We start from the raw sequence: 18,274 nt of genomic DNA on the forward strand, positions 1-18,274 counted from the left end.
AGTATTGCTTTTAACAAAAAGGGGGCTTTTGTTTTGGTTTTTGTGTTTGGGGTTGTTGGTTTTTTTTTTTTACTTTAAATGCTACCCCTGGCTTTGAATGAATTACCATGAACAGCCGAGGTCAAATATTCTCCATTTAGAAATGAGAGAAAAACTCAATTTTAGGAACACCAATAAACAATGTTCCAAAAGTAACTGTTTTCAGGGTTTTGCTACAGTGGATATGCATCTTCGGTATTCTTATTTGACAGGAGTGTCTTAAACCCTGTCAGCAGACTAAGAAAAACAAATTAAAAGAATATACAGAAAAACAACAAAAAGGTTCTTTACAGTAAAACTGTCTCAAGGGTATACTTCTACTACTGATCCTGACAGCTAGTAATGATTTTGAAAAGACACTACTTACTGCAGCATGGACCAAGTACTTAAAATAAATGGTTACAGCAAGACTTTACAGTATGTAGAAATACAGTTGCTGGCTACTCCAGAAGAGAGAATGTACAGTGACACTGAAGTGTCAATAACTGCAGAGTATTAGCACAAATAATCAAGTAAGTGTTCTGGATATCAGAATGCAGCTAAGAATACCACTTACATATATATATTTGTAGCTTCAGATGCTTACCTTGAAATCTATCTCAGGGTCTTTACAGCAGGAAACACAGTTTGCAAGCAGTATTACCAGTACTACTAGAGTACATATAGACAGAATCACAAAAGATGAGGAAACTTCAGCTGTAGCTCCTTCTTCTAGAAATAAATATGTATGTAGTATTATATAAATATGTTTAGCATTTTAAGAAGTTCCTTCAAAACATATTATCCATCTGCATTTATTTAAAACATGGCATTTGAACATTTAACTCTGTGGATATGATAAAAAAATAAGAGGAAACTGAACAGAAAGGACATACTGGCAAAAATCTATCTATGCTCTACCACCTGCCTGCACCGCTCTGTGCTTACTAGACTCGAGCTAAGAGGCCACAGCCAGCATGATTTACCAAAGTAGGCGATGAACAGTGATAGTCCCAAGCCTCAGGATTCTGCTTAAGTCGACAAATTTATATAGCTAACTAAACATGGATATTAGAAATCTGGTCTTTCTGAAGACATTTCCCATGAGCTAAAATGCCTGTCCTAAGAGAAAAGGCAGCTAGAAGAAATCCTCACTTAAACTGTGTACAAATTTAAATATATTACTATAAGGCAGTACTGTCTCTTTCAATAAACGCACTCATGACAGTCTGCCAAATATACAAGTTGCTTTCACAAGTGCACCAGATCTCATCAGCTCCACCTCAATTTCTATTTCTTGTCATTCATTAGGTGATTTGTCTCCATTTCAAGAATTTTAGACAATCCCTAACCATTTTGCAAACACACTTCCAAATAATTTTCCAAAATTTTATATATAAACATTCTACAACACATTTTCTATGATTAAGTCAGGTTATTATTACTCACACAGGATAAAAAGCCTTGAGTGGCATTTTACAAAAATCTTAAGTCTTTGCCAGGGGAATTAAACCTATTTTCATCCCCGTTTTCATCTTTAGTCAGGAACAAAGACATCTAGTTCCCTAGGAGACCGCAGCACACATCCTGAGGGTTTGTTTTTGGTTTGGTTTTGTTTTGTTTTTTAAATGAGTAGTGCCACAAGTATTGGAAGAGTAGTTGGACCATACCTGTTTAAGATATATTTAGGTATTACATCAGTGTTAAAGTTTAACAATGTCAGGTGACTTGGACTGACTGGATTTTATGGGAATGTCCAAGTATCAATGGGAACATCTGGCAACGAAATACAGTATAAATGAAGCCTCAAAAATAAAGAAAATCAGAAGTTGATCGCTAGTTAAGGGACATACAAACTTGTCCACCTACCTCTTAAACCTTCAAAAAAACTATAAAAAGTAATGAAGAGATTTTCAGAAACAGCTAGTTTTTCACCATATTCCACAGAACATTTAGAGAATATTTATTTAATTACTTGTAAAGAGTAAATTGACATAATCAAAATATAGCTTTAGAGTGTTAGCATACTTTCAGAAGATCACATTATTTTGTGCACAATTAAGAATATTATCTATACAACAATAAAAGCTAACCAAAAGGAAGGTTTTCAAACAAGTGATACTGTTTCTAGTTTCTGCAATAGCTCTAGCATTCTAAACTCATTAAAGAACATAAACTCTCCATTTGTAGATACTATGTATTGTTGAAACACAGGTCAACCACGATGTGAGGCTACTCAGCACCTTTTAGTCAAAATTCTGAAGAGAAAAAAAATCTCTGAAAAGGGCTCTCAATAGAACAATTTATATTCATTTAAATCAAGTCATAACACACTTTTCTTGTTGATGCTTACAAATGGAAAAATAAGGGGAAGGTAACAGCTGACTTATGTTTACTTCCTTCAGATGTTCAGTAACCTTACCAAGTAGACTGAAAATTACCTAAACCACAAACATAAGCATTTTGTGAAGTCATTAGCTAAATTACTGTAACACACACACACAGAGGTAATATAGCTTTAGATAAAATTTAAGAGATTCCTTTGAACTTCTAACTGAAACCAAATAATAAAGGGTAGCTTTACTACAAAAAAGTAAACATATTTATGTTACCAGGTATTACTAATTAAAATTATTTTAAAGACATTTTTCCAAAACCATCCCACTTAATTTCCAAACAACTTCCTCACCTTCGCCACCAACTTCACTGAAATGAGACATCAACTCACCACAGACTACCTACTGAACAGATGCAGATTTTCCCTGACTAATAAACACTTGGGAACACATCAGTTACAATATATATTCCTCCCAGTAGAAGATCAAGACTCCTGAAGTGCCTAGTGTGTTTCATACAGTGTACCGGGTGCATTTGGGAAAGTTAGCCAAGCAAATCACTACACAATGAACTCTGACATCAAGAACATGTTTTATTATTCACAGAATACATTACTAGCATGTCTTAAAACATTGCTATTCAAAGACTAACTTCAGACCAGATCCTTAAGAGGGAGGTATAGAACACCTCAGCTGTCAAGTATATAAAACACTAAAAAAAAAAGCTATCAAACTTTTATTTTGGGTTTATGGTACACTGTAGTATCTCCTTTTTGATGCCCACATAGCTAACATTAATTTTACAGTGTCTTCCTGTTCCCCATAGGAGGTGAGCATTATCACTTCTCATTAGCATCCTCCCCTGCTCCAAATACTGTATCTTCTTCTAGACGGTCTTTGACCAGCCTCTACTGAAACTTCGAGCGATTCTTCAGAATTTGCTTTACTGCTTTCAATCTTACTGCTTCTTTTCAAGACCTGACAAGGGGCTTGTGCACCCAAAAATACATCTATTCTAATTATATTAGCTGGTCTAGTACAAGTCGTTATCTCTGCCTACAAACTTCTTACACATGCCCTTGGACTATCATAACTACAGCAGCATGACCACAATATGTATTTACATAAACATTATCATGCTCACTCTAACTTAGGATCCCACTTTTGACTGCCCGCCCCAGAAGTTACAAGTTATCACAGCAAATCCATCTAGGAGGATTCAAGCTCCTGGTGGTCTTATGCCAGTTTTCTGGTTTATTTAATTCAAAATGAGTCATAACGAGCACTAACAATCATAAGCTGCATTTATTGTACATTAGATACACTGCATACATATTCAGTTCTTTTATATGAAAAAGACAACATGTTTTGGTTGGAATTCCTTCTGTAAAGAAAACTGGACATTTATCAAGCCTAAAATCTAAGTCTTTTATGCAAGTTACACTCTTCCCCATAACGAAAGCATCTACTTCAAGTGTGCTGGAATGAATACAGAAAAAAAAATATTGCTGCTGTTCATTATGTTACTTTCTAACATTATAGACCTTTTCTAATTCCCAAGAAAAGAAAGCGTGTGAACGAACAGTAATTAACTGAAGGAAATCATGAAGTTTTTTTAAAAAAGGGAAAGCAAAGATCACCTCTGAAAAGGCAGCTAACCATTAACAGTCCATTAAGAAGATAGAAGTCATCTAAACTTCCAAAAGCACATGGCAAATTTCACATACAAAGTTACTAAAAGATGCTTTAATACAAGAAAAACACCTATTATAAGTTTCTGCAACACTTACAGAACAGCATTTCAGATGACTCATACAAGCTACTTACTAAGAATTACAGAATCCATCTCTATTTGGATAAACTTTGAAGTCTCTCACATAGTCATTAATAAGTGATTTTTAAATTTGCACTTCTTTAAAAAAGGAATGTAAAATTAAGTATAAAATTATGGCAACCTGTAATTGGGCTAAAATTTATTATAAGTTAAGTTATTTTAATAGCTTGCATAAATACATATTCAGTGATGGAAGTCACTGATTAAGTATTGGAACTGGTGTTTAACAAAGTGCTGAAAAATCTGCTGCAGTATAACCTCTTCTGCATTTTTCAACTATTTCCAGCCAATGATTAAGTCACTGGAGCTTAGTAAAATGACTTGGAACTGAAAAGGTAGGAGATGTTTAATACCTCCTTTTGTTTGTAAATTGTGAAAGTATGAAGGAACGACATCTATTTATTACAAGATCCTGGCCAAAAAAGAAACCAGAAAGCAAGCCGTTCAATTAAACACAGAGGACGATTTTATATAGTCATTACAGAAAACAAGTTTTCTTCAATAAAAAAACTGTTAAAATACATTGTAAATTTAATTAATTTAAATCTAAACCTAGATAAAAATTAATAAATATCACTCACAATTTCATAATTAATGCAGAAGTTAAGAATCTTAACATAATAGAGTCTAAAAGTAGAGAACTTAAAAAATTTACTCAGCATATCACCTCAGTTTAAAAACCTACCATATTTAATGTAACCCAACACAGTAACAACCTACTACATCTTAGTATCTAACCAGAAGTCAAGAATCTGTTCTTTAGGAAGGGAACTGCAAAACAGATCCAAGAAATATTATATATAAAATGACAACAATATAAGGCTTCCTGTCAGTTAATACAGTCTAGACTACTTTGGTCTGGTATACCCAAACTACTTCAGCAGGAGGCAGAGGCCTGGATTATATCACTACTACATTAAAATAAGCAGGATAAGCAGTGTGTCTGTGTTACTATAGGTGTTACTGCAAGGCTAACACAACATAATGCTTTACAAAGAGCTCTGTGCTAGTACGTGTTCCATCTCAAAATGGCATCTAGATGGTCCTAAATTATCAACACAGAAAATAAGGTCTTTTTTCAAAGGCTCACAGTATTAAATACTGATTCTATGCTGTTATTTACCCACTTTTTAAAAGTACATGGTATCACAAATGATTCAAAGCCCTGGCTGAGGTAGGTAATTAACAGCTATTGAAGCAGATTCTTCAGCACCTCTGAAGACTGACATTTCATAAGCAAGTTTTACACTGAAGTCTAAATTTGAGCACAGCACTTGCGAAGTCAAACCCTGTACGCAGGCAAGTACATGAACATGCTCACTGAAAAAACAAAGATGATAAATTATGCTGGCATTCTCAGGATCAAGTATAGGCATGTGAACATATACTTCAGTATGTATTAGCAAGTTTCAAGGGGTGGAAAAATATTATTTTCATACAAAGTATATTTCAATGTAATTTATATAAGTCAGGATTCTCTATACCTTCCTAAGCTTCTTTCAAGTCTTTCTTCATAAGAAAATTCACTGACTACCAAATGGAACAAGTAAGCAAATGTAAGTGTTTCTCACTAGAACTAGTTTCCTTCTCTACCTAATTTCCTGGTCTGCCCACAATACTCTCAAATACCCACATACGTCATCCACCTGTGGCTTCCTTTGCTACCATTAATTAAGAGCAACAGGCAAGCCAGCTAGCCAAGTGGTCCATCCATGTTCACTTGCCAACCAGCCAACAGCCACCACTCAGCATGATACAGGACCAGACATAACTGCCTGTCCGTGTGAGAGATGGCAGATCTGCCTTTCTTCTACTACCAGATTACGAAAGGCCATGACACTTGAACTCCGACTCTCTCAAATTTGGTTCAATGTGATTAATCATGTTATTAAGGTCTCAACTTCCAGGAAATTGGGCTAAAGAAATGCAAGAAACAACACAGTTCTAAGCTTGGGGAAAAGAGAAAAGTAAACATATGTGTACAGACATTACTGAGTACACTAATAAAAGACATTCACTACTGTGATAAAGGCAGTGCAAGGCCCAGATAAATTAAGCATTATTAGGGCACAGCAAACTTCAAGGGAGCATCTGATTTTAAGCTTTCAGCACAGTAGTTGCTATGCAACAACAGTCCCACTGCATAAGCAAGAGCCTCTTTTCTTTCAAGAGCAGCTATATAAATGGCAGTTCTGCACTAATAGCTATAACTATTTCCAGCACAAATCTAGTGTGACAGCAGTCACTTAAACTGTCTCTTGGACACCCTCAAATTATATGATCATGAACTGAGATGGTACTTTACAACACCAAGCTGGAACACAGCAGCCTTTAAAATACTAATGAATGACCCAATCTAACTCTGCTTCCTAGCTAATTCCATAGTATCTTTCATAAACTCGATCAGTTTACTTACTCTGCATTTAATGGATATTAATGTAGCCAGATCAAAAAGTGTAATATCACCCTAATTTATAGTGGTTTTGATAAATACGATTTTAAAAGCTACCCCAACTTTCCTAAGTAATGCTGTCATTTTCTTCTATGCTAGCAATTAAGTGGGAACATGTTGTCGACTCCTACCCAGTTCTTCACAAGTCAGATTCAGATCGTTACCTTTTCCTCACAAAGGGTTTCTCCTGTATTTATTTACTCCCTGAAATCTTCAGAGGTTTGCTACTAATAGGCACAAAACCAATACAGCCAGGTCTATAAATTCTGAAGGCCTACAGGCAACAGGTAGAATACTAAAACAAAAGCCTATTCAAAGCAATTTTAGACACATCTATTGTATAGTATCTTATTTGTATGGCAAAGTAAAGCACAACATGCATTGCAACTCCCGTTTTTCACAAAAAAAACACCAACCTCAAGAGCTCATTCCATTAGTTACTGCATTCCCATCATCTCAATTTTACCCTGCTATGCTCCATTTAACAACTGAGCCAAAAACCAGCATCATTTTTGAGAATAAGTTTCAGCAGAAATGTGTGCAGTACCATCATTTAGTTGTGCAATGCTATATTACAATAGGCTTTAAAATACTACATTAGAACTGCATTCAAATCACCATCAACCTTCAACTAAGACACAACACTAGCAAATAAAACCACAAGTTTTGAAGGAATGTTATTTGCACTTCAGACATTCTTGGGGGGGGGGGGGGGGATAACTTTGGGATGAGAAAGGCACTCCAAATTCCAGACAGTCCTTTGATTTTAATGGCCATTACCAATACAACAAGAAGAAACATACCTAAGATCTCGGATGACTCCCATTGACTTTATGCCCTCAACACAATGCCAGCACCTTAATGAAATCTAAAACTCTTTCCAAATGCCCAAAGTATTTCAAGCAGAGACTGTGAGTGTTCCTTCATTGAGCAAATCCCCAAGAACAGATATATATAACACTCCTTAATGGACTTTAAGGAGGTTCTCAGTTTATACCTGAGCTTTTCAGCTTTCAGATTTTTAGTACTTATTGCCATGCAAAGAAAACACAAAATATTTAAAGTTTAAAAAAAAATAAAAATTATCTGGAACAAACTACTGAAAATTTTATTAACTGAAGAGAGTTATTTCAAAAGACTATCCTGTCATAATGTTATTACTAGCCTTATATCGGATAACGCAAAGTTTGCATAACTAACAGAAGTAACCTTCCGTATGGATATTACAAACCTATCTTTATGCAAAAGCACTTTATTACCCGATTTTATTTTCCCCTCTTCCTTACAACTATGGAAAATCCCAATTACTAGATATAATCTCAAGGAAAAAAATACTCTTAAGTACTTAAAACTACAGCTGTCCAAGTTACTTGTGCACACTTGTATTTAATCTTTCTGAATACAAGAAGCAGTAATTAACAGTTTGTCAATAAAACTATTTCCTGTCTAAATCTGAATTGCGTTACATAGCCTAAATCAAAGTCTCACACTTGGAAGAATATAAGATGACAAGACTTTCAGCAGTGTGGAAAAATTAAAGTTTAAAAACAACAACAAAAATCACATACAAGTTACTCTGTTACTATATTATTCTAGACAGAAATTGAAACATTTCACCTCTCTACTCAACCTGTCCATTACAATGCCTATCTTATCCTAGAACTCTATTATTTAAGTTCCTCATGGTGGAGGTGGGTAGGATGAAAGGCCAATATATGTGCACAGACAATTCTTTTGAAAAACCATAAGTTCTTCTTTACAACAGTTAATCATCAGAAGTAAGTGTAATGAAGACAGCAAGTGGCAATTTCCTACAGAGTTTTTCCCCCATGAAGCAATAAAGACACCTCTGACATGTTCCTCCAACCCACCTTGTGTTCTGGATATAGTTCTACAGTGACAAAAGCCAGTTTCATAGTTAAATGTGTTTTGTGGACACGTGACCCTGAAATCATTACTGTCCTATGCAACAAGTTACAATACTTTAAAGAAATACTAGCTACTTCCTATCACAACTGGATGTATAACTCTGTATGACAACAGTTCCTGGCAAATTATCTCAGTCCTCCCAGTCAACCTTAAAAAGAATACAAGAAGTCTATCCTGCAATCTAAGCCAACACTTTTTCAAACTATTTTATTCCATGCTCCCCCTAAATACTTTTACAGTGTCCTTCAAATGAGCTTCTACAGCTGCTTAAGTCCACTTCGTATGCAAGGGTGGCACAGGTTACATATCTTAAGGCAAGAATATCTGGGGAAATGCTGAATTCTCAGGTTGTACAGCACCCTCAGAACAAAACAGCTCCGATCCTCATCTTTTCCTGAACGCTTCTCCTGGCCTGAGTGTTGGCTGAACAGTTAGTAACTAGTAAAACTGTGAGCTGGGGTTAACTTCACATTTCTGTCATTATTCTATTACCCTACAAGTCTTCCCAGTATGTCAAAGAATTACTTGCACAACAGCACGCTGCTCAATTTTAATAAGGACTAAATATAGGCTAGCACTTCAAGTGTTTACAGAGCGAGATCTGTTTGAAGTTTCAGTGTTAGAATCTCATGTTTGCACAAAGGCATCTTAAGACAAGGTAAAAAATATACATGTTAAAGAATTATGTACCCTGTGCCTTCACGACAGGGTCTCTGGAAAATCGGAGTAGCATCATTATCTTGCAAAGATACCATCCGATTCTTAAGTGTGTGTGTGTATGTGTATATACACATATATATAAATATATTGTGCAGAGCACACTTTATTCTATACTGCTAGATGTTGGTTTTGATAATCAATTCCTGCTCAAGTGCAGTATGTTTTCATCTGCTATACCATTTCTCCAACAGCGAGGCACAGGAGTTGTAGATTTTTATTTTTTTTTTAAACAGGGTAGACCACAATCATTTAAAGAAGCACAAGAAAATTACACTTCATGGTATCTCAAGCCATCAGAAGTACCTGCAGCATGGAAACCAAAACATCAGTATCTCTTTCTCCCATCATATGACAGGAATACAACCTATTAAGATATACTGTTTTGAAGAGACTAATTTCTTTCTGTTCACGTGAAAGAAATACATAAATGCAACCTTCATGTGATGGGATTTTCTAGAATCTTGATTTTACAGTAGATGCCTTTCCAACTCCAATGTACGACTGGGTTAAGAAATGTGGGAAAGAAAGGAGCAGCGCTTTGCCAAAAGAGCTTATTCAGCTCCATTTCTCATCCCTATTCATAGCTGAAGGATCCCTAGGAAGGGGAATGCACCATAGAATGAATGACCGATATTGAAGACCTGGATCTGGAACCTGGTTTAAGACTGAAAGCTTAAAAGCCAGCACTCATAAGTCTATTGTTAAAATTTTCTATATCTCTTTCATACCAAAGAAGTCCCAGGGTGCAAAGGTAGTCCTAAAAAAGTCACATCACTCTTAAGTCACTGCACTCATGTTTCCTTACCACTAAGGAAACTTTTCTAAGCGTAGCAGTGTTGGACAAGACGTTACTTTGTACCAGCATTTCATACCGAAAATCCCTCAGAAGACAATTCACTGACATAACTTGCTTCACACCATCACCTTGCCTAAGCTATATGTAGCATAATACCTTGCTACAGGCTGTGCTTAAACTACACATGTAGATTGAAACAGCTATCCTGACACACTTTCTACATTTCTGATTGTAAAAGCATCTACAAATTGTTTCTAGTACCACTGATGTTGCTCAAGACCTTTCATAACAGCAGTACAATGAAAACAAAGAGTTTATACAGAGGAATAAAAGCACTGAAGGTATTGCAAATAGTATCCAGAACCACATCAAGCTCCAGATTACTAGATGCACACACCAAGTAGAAAGGCAGACCCAAAATAAATCAAAGGAATACTCCAGTACTCCATGTGCTGTACTTCTGCTGCAGAATTAGAATGTTAGGACTGAAACAGAAAACTATGATTTTTGCAGCCTCTGGCATTATACTGACTAAAGGTCTCTTTATCCTGCACAGGTAAACCATGCATGGACAGCAACTGAAACCAGACTACAGCAAATGTCCAGAAAATTACTTCTACTCAAATTTGCCTGACAGTTGTTCATTAGCCCCTCAAAATATAACTTTGTCTTCCACGCTTTTCAAGCAGAATGTTGGATCTCACTACAAAATACAAACTCCTCTTTTTATACAGGATCTGGGGCAAAACCAGCACTAACTAATGGGCCCTTTCAAACCAATAACCTGTGCCTGATGCTACAACAACATACCTTTAGACTGCCTCTGATCTGTGCTATCTTAATACACTGCAACGATATCTGAGGAATTATTAAATACACCCAAGTATTCAAGGTGTGAGAAACAACCTCAAAAAGTGACCTCCTCCTATAAGGGCTGCTTTAGTTGTAGCGAAATGCAGACACTTTACAGCCAGAGGCACAGAAAGTAGACCAAGCCTGTGAACAAAGCCTTACATGGAACATCCCTGCAGGCCAAAGAGTCAGGGTTGGCTTCTTACCACAGAGTCACAAACTCACAGATAAAAACAAAAGATAAAAGACAACTTAGCAGCTCTAGCTCTACAATTACTAGGTGTCTGGGACAGAAGCTAGAAAAAGAAATATAAGGAGAAGCAAATAAGTTTAGTGCTTGAAAGGAGGAGGAAAGACCACTCCCAATAAAAGTATATATCACTAATTAAAATCCCCACTTTACAAGCAAGATTTTTCTTAACTTCAAGTGATCCAAGTCACTAACTTGCATATGCCTAGAAAATGGCTTTTCTTATTATGTGCAAGTGTCACATAAATTTTACATTGTACCAAACCACAGGCTACAACCACAATTGGGCCCCAGTCTGACAGAACTCCAAGAGAAACATGAAGCCAAAGCAACAATTTTCCCAAGAGTATATACACGCTAGAGAAGTCCTCTTAAATAAAAAACAGTGACTTAATCTCAAAGTTTTAACTTGTTATCTATGGCCACCTGACTATACTAGATACAGCTGCATGAACATCCAGATACTCTAAATGGGTGTCTCTGGATACTATACACCAATTTCTAAGCATCTTTCCTTGGATTGTATGTGACAAAGCTCATCAGCAAGGACTCACTGCCATGACATTCAACTGGTCCAGGAGGGAAGTCTCAAGACTGAAGTTCTCAGTACAAACCAAGAAAGCATATAGGCACCAGTCCAGCTGCCACAATTCGACTGAATAGATTACCTAATTCATTACAAATGTAAAATTGAACACACCTGCTAAAAATGCTACCACCTATTCAAGTTTTACAGGAAAATGAGAATATTTTTGAGTCCTTGTTACTTTGTATTTGCAAAGACTTCATATAGCACAGAGATGACAGAAATACTTTGTCTGACATTACACATAAACCCTTCGTTCAGATTCTCAGCTTTCTTAGAGAGGCAGCTGAATTAAGGTCAAGTACAGAAATCCAAGTCAGAAGAACAGAAAGAGAGCCTGAATGTAAATGTAAAGCTTTAGCACAGTAAGGCAGACGTGTCAGATTATAATGCACTGTGTTTGGCTACAAAATAGTGCTGCTAAAGAGCAGTTCCCAAATGCCCTTATTTCAGCCACACAGTACTGAAAGTGGAAGTCCTCTTAGCCTGATGCATCCATGTAAAATCACCAATACTCCACAAGCTCAAAACAACTACAGCACTTCATTCTGTTAAGTCCCTTACAGTAGACCTGCCCCCAGCTCTGACCTCCAGTATAAAGTGAAACTTTAAATTCAGAACTATCACAGTACATATCAGTATCCTCCTTTTCCATTCACAGAATAAATTAAATCTAAGTTGGTCAAAGTATTTTTAGCTAGTCGCATCTTCAACATCTTGTTTTTCCCATATTCTACAGTAATTGCTCTGAACCCTACCAGGGGAACAGTTAAAGCCTTATTTCCTTTACCTCCTCTCCTTATTGTTGAAAAGAAAAAAAATTAAATTATAACCTCAAAAATGCAAAACAAATATAGAACACATCATCCATGCACGCCTTCATCTGCAAACACTATGAAGCCATACTTAAAAAGAATGGCATCATTCATCTCAATCAAGGCCCTGGGAACTTGACAGTTCCCCAGCCATATAGTCTGGCATATTTCCACAGCAGTTCCACAAAATGGAGCATTTTGGAACAAGGAATCCAATCTAGTCTTGCTACAACCTGCCCATCAGCACTTCCTGCTTTCCAGCTTCCTCCCCAAAAGGGAAGTTAATTTATTATGGGTATATTCCAGGAGCTATTCCGCAAAGTTCACTACAACAGCTACAGACACATTCCTCCTTTTTCTGTGGTTTCCCACCTTTCCTGTGACAAGCTCAGGGCAATACCCATCAAAATCTTTCTCCGTTGTGAAAGCAGCAACCCTTCTTGCTAGGTGAAGTATTGTGGGATCCTGAAATAATTCTGAAACCAATTACTAATTATTTTATGAAAAGCCCATTAAATTCTTCACAAGTTTACAACTTTTATGTATCAGACTGAGTGTTAGAGTCAACTGCAAAAACTGCCGAGGCCCAGAACAGAGACCATCAGCGACTGCCAGTACCAATACAGGAAATCAAAGCAACCTATCATGGGACATATGAGAGAGAAATTCATAATATGCCTAAGTTGGTTTTAAACACAACTCATGATTCTTAACCCAGCAAAATAAAGTCACAGTTTTGTCTTCTAGACAGGTTATAAAATTTGCCTAGAACAACAGAGAAGGTTCAAGACAAAACAGCATCATTGTCATCCACTGGTAAGCTATTCAAAGGAAGGAAAAAAGTCTTTGTAGCTTTCTAACTGGTTACTGCTGTAGTGATGATACAGGACATGTTGCAGACTAAGAACCTGTTGCATGTAAACCCCTTTGTGTACATTATTTCATTCAGTAGGAAGTCTTCCCAGCAAAAGGGATGCCATTGAAACTGGAAAAGGTTCCTCTTGAGGCCCTAAAGGTTTAAATACTAAGCATCTGTCAATAAAAGAATCCAAATACACTGCTTCTTACTATATGGGCAAAGATACAGCAGAAAGCAGCAGTTTCATTTCCTGGAGTTCACTGGGCTCTCCATTACAGGATTTGGCACAGTTTGCTAAACATCAGATAACTTCCCATGTATACATACTTTGCCCTAAATTATAACCAAAACCAACATATAAAATTACAATGTCGAATTCATTTTGTATGAGTCCAATATTACAACATCGTAAGTACTTCTCCTGGCAGTATTGCACTTAACATACCCTATTTGGCCTTTAAAAAAAAAAATTTAAAAAACCACACTTCAATACTATCTCCTGTATTTTGTCCAATCAGCTTTTCATTCTGACAATGAAGCTTTTTATCACTGTCATGGAAGTTATGTTTTGATCTCCCAGCTTTGTAAGGTACATAGCATAGTCCTGACAGCAAAGAGGAATTTTTATTAAAAAAAAAAAAAAAAAAGAAAGCACTGAAGCACTGGATGCAGACACTCTGACATGTACCTTTAAATAGAAAAATTAACCAAATTTCAGGAAAAGTAAGACACAGAAAAGGCAGAAAAGACCTCCACACAAAACTGATTCTGCTGTCTTACCTTACACTTGGTGATGAGTTAATAGTATTTGGACAAACTTCAATTATTTCATAAATGAGAAAACTATCATTTAGTCTCAAAGGAAATACAGATTTGACTGACAGTTTTTCATTTTTCAGAAGGTTACTTTTATAGAAACTAAGAAAAAAACTCAAAGAAGGCTGATGGAGCGAGTAACTTATGAACAATTCAGAAATGTTCTTGGGAAGACAAAAAAATTGGGAAAGAGGCCTAGGTCCAAAAATAAAGGAAGTATGGGTTCCACTCCCAGTTTTGATACTTTCTGTGGAACAGCAGCCAAATTACCTAATCCCTGTGCTTCAGATCTCTCCTTCCACACTGCTCCTCCTCCTCTCTGAACATATTGTCTATTTCAGCTCTTCAACTCTTCGGGGCTAGAAATGAATCTCAGTACACATTCAAACCAAACCTAACAAAATTCAGTCTCTGATCAGTAACTCGTACGATTGAGAGGACGTATTTTTTAGTCTGTGCTTTCAAGACAAACAGGAAAATAAGCAAGAAAACCGAAGGAAGTCAGCATTACCTAATAAGAGACAAATAAATGTGAAGTACATGACTATTTAGAGAGACTGGGCCGGGGGGGGGGGGGGCCGAGGGGGGGAATCCGACTAATCTGACCGGAAAGGAGGGAAGCGCCGTCTGCCCTGAAGAGCCTCCACCCAGAACGGGAGTCCCGGTGATTCACAGTCAAAATAAGAAAAAGAAAAATCACGCCGAGGTCTGTATCGACTAGAACGGTAGCCACTATAGAGAGAACGTACGTGGGTAAGCACCCGGAGAGAACAAGCACGCAGTTCGATCTGGAGAGACCGAGATACCGACAGCGGGATATCGCTCAATGCCACTGGCACAAGACGTGACCTAGAGGACGGGAGCCACAGCCCGCTCCGTCGCGGAGCCCCATCCACCCGCCGTGCCCTTCCCGACGCTTCGGCGAGGGGAGACCGCCGAGCGCGGCGCGGAGCCCTGCCCGCAGCACGGGGGAGGGAGGGAGGGAGGGAAGGAGGGAGAGACGGGGGTTTGGAAACCCGCAGTCCCCTCGCTCCACCACCGCCGCCGCGCCTGCAGAGCCCCGGGCCCCAACCGGCGGCACCTCGGGCCGAGGCCCCCCCCGGCTGCCCGGCCCCCAGGCTTCCCCTCGCAGGCCCCGCCGCGGAGCCGCCCCCCCCCCCCGCCCCAACCCGGCTTCGCCCCGCCGCCTCCCGCGCCTCACCTGCACCTGCTCGCGGAAGCGGAGCCGCCCCGCCGCTCCCCAAGAAAAGCGACAGCAGGAGGACGAGGACGAGCCCGAGCGGCCGCCGGGGTCCGAGGGGCAGCGGGCCGCCCCCCCGCCGCCCGGCAGCCCCGCCGAGCCCCCCGCGCTGCTGCATGCCCTCCGCTCCCGGCCCGAGGCTCGGCGCCGAACGAGGGGCTCGAGGTTCTCAGCGTCTCCGGCGAGCCCCCGCGGCAGCCGCTGCCCCCCGCCTCCGCGGCGCGGCTGCCCGCGGCATCGGACCCCGCCGCCCCGCTCCCCTCACAGAACCCCGCCAGCCCCTGCGGACGCCGCCGCCGCCGCCATCTTCCGGGCTACCTGACCGGGAGGGGGTGGAGCGGGTTGCTGATTGACAACCCGGTGTGCCAATCAACCCGCGCCTCACGCTCGGGAGGAGGGTTCGCTGGCTAGGACGGGCCTAATCCGTGATTGACAGCCAGGTCAGCCAGTCGCTCCGCAGAGGGCGAGCTAGGGCGAGCGAAGGCTGCGGCGCGAGAACGGCGGAGCGCGCTTGCCAATCAAGCCGCACTCCGGGCGACGGGAGGAGGGCGGAGTTTCCCTCGGATTGAAGGCGCGCTCCGCTAACCGGCTGGCGGCGCCGTTCCCGCGGGCGGGAGCAGGAGGAGGGGCTTGCCCGAGCCCGTGCGCAGGACACGCGGCAGTAGCGGGAACAGCGCCGCCTGGAGGCACGGCGTCCGCCCGCAGCGCTTAACGCGCCCTGGGCCCCCGGTACGGGCAGGGGCTGGCGGGCCCTTCCGCGGACACGGGCCCCTCGGCTGGGATCGCCCCGCACAGAGGAGCGCAGGCCCCAGCCCGTGCCCTCGTGTGTCCGAGGCCACGGCTGTGTCCGGCTCTTCCAGGCCAGCCCGGGCCTGGGGACTCCCCCGGGGACGGAGCCGGCGTGGGGCCGTGGCGGAGCTCTGGACCGGGGCGATGCGTGTTCGGCTCTCTCCCCCTCCGTGCACCCGCAGCTCGACTCTGTGCCAGAGGCCGAGCGAGGAAGCAGTACAAAATGTAAAAAAAACAGAGCCTGGTTCCCTCAGAAGCCGCAGAGGCCTCCGGCAGAGCGTCCCCTGAGGAGCCGCCATACCTGCGCTGCGAGCGGGAACACGGCTCCTCCGTGCTGGTTCTTACACCTCCCTCGGACTGTGGGCCCGCGTCACTCGTGCTCCTCTGCAGAAGAGGACCACAATCAGTCTCAAGTTAGACACAGAGATGGGCATAAACCACCCTCTGCAGCCTATGCGTTGCCAAGGCTGGAAATGACCTTGTTAAACTAACGATACAAGCAGGACTCAGAAATAAAGATTGTTCTGGTTTAGGTTTAGGCATGTAATTCTGCTAAATTTAGAGTACCTGAAAATGAGGTGACGGTTTTAAGTAGCATAAATGGAAGAATTAATCCTAAGGAATGGGGCTCTGTATAGTAAGGAAATAGGGAAATACCATACGACTAACAAACTAGATTTCCATTTTCCAAATAATTTAGCAAAAAGGCTAATTATGTCAAGATTATATAATGACTTTGGGAGCACAGATTCTCCAAAGAAATGTACAGTGAGTACACCCCTGGGACTTCATGAAAGGAAAGGTTTGTGCTCACAGTAGTACTTGGAACATGATGTCCAGGAAGACACAACATAAACCTAAATCTCTCTGTCGCTAAGAATTTTTTCTAGGGTAATTTTTCTCCTACCACAGGGATGTACTTAAAAATCAAACTACTTTCCTCTTAGCAAGTCTCTGTCCACCCCCAGACACCCTCTCTCTGGCTTGAAGACACTAATTGTACTACCAAATGACCCATATTTTTTGAAATGTTCTAATTAGTTTTTCTTCCAAGGGAAATATTTTACTTGACTAATGATATGGAAGACAACCTCCTCTTTTGTTGTTTTAGTAAACTATTATTAATGCATTATGCTGCTTACTGTGAATTATTTTTTAAAAGCAATATAAAACAATAAACAGTCCCTAAGTATTCCTTGTCTGGCTGGCTGTAGATTTGATGGACTGGGAAGGCAAAATGTGGTCCTTTCCCTTTAAAATCAGTGATACGTTATATGCAATATGTAACACATTAATTTTTTTTCACGTCCAAACAGTCACCATCTCAATTTAAATAGCTCGGTACTGATGTAAAACTGATGCTGGTGACAAGCATGCAGCCAGGTCGTTATGTATACTACAAATATCCAGTGGAAACTTCAAGGTTAGTTCTTTATTCTTCACTGTATCAAATCTCCCTCCACTGAGTATGGACATTCAGGGCTGGGGCCTCTGGATGTGAATGTGTCTCCTAGTTGACATTATAGCCACATTTTTTTAATGATGGTTATTCAGACTACACTGTACTTATGTGGTATAACTACATGGGCAAATCTAGTGTACCTATCACTACAGTGTCTAGGGTCTAAGGTTCTTCTGAGATCTGTCACAGACTTCATGCAAATTCCATGCGTAAATAATTTTGAGGTTCATAGCAGCTGCAGACATAAAAACTTCATTTGTAGCCTATCAGCAGGTTTACAGTGCAAGGGTGTTCTCATTTCAATAGTATAAACAATTCATTGCATTTTAAACACAGCAGACTGCTTTATTTCCCAACCCACCCTGTAATAATTGAATGTTAGGCAGGCCTTTGATGTAATTTGCTGATAAAACATCATGTTGTAATATCATCTGGGAAGCTATGGCAGCATATCATTAAAAGAACTTGTCAGAGCACTATTCTATAATGATAGTACACTTAAGGTTAGCTGTGAATTAGT

At 40.1% G+C, this 18,274-nt stretch overlaps 1 protein-coding gene across 2 annotated transcripts in view; it reads right to left on the reverse strand.

The window, feature by feature from the left end:
- Positions 1 to 15,719, reverse strand: part of LMTK2 (lemur tyrosine kinase 2) — a 44,321-nt gene extending 28,602 nt beyond the window's left edge. For both annotated transcript variants that reach the window (XR_012654533.1, XM_075058353.1), the window contains exons 1-2: positions 15,465 to 15,719; positions 626 to 750 (exon numbers count right to left, since the gene is read on the reverse strand). Coding sequence is in view for 1 of the 2 variants with exons in the window: in XM_075058353.1 (XP_074914454.1) it covers positions 626 to 750; positions 15,465 to 15,621 (282 nt within the window). In the remaining variant the exon portion in view is untranslated. The remainder of the gene's footprint in view (positions 1 to 625; positions 751 to 15,464) is intronic.
- Positions 15,720 to 18,274: the final 2,555 nt, after the last annotated feature.

The sequence above is a fragment of the Buteo buteo genome, chromosome 27 (assembly GCF_964188355.1).
Source record: "Buteo buteo chromosome 27, bButBut1.hap1.1, whole genome shotgun sequence".
Lineage (NCBI taxonomy): Eukaryota > Metazoa > Chordata > Aves > Accipitriformes > Accipitridae > Buteo > Buteo buteo.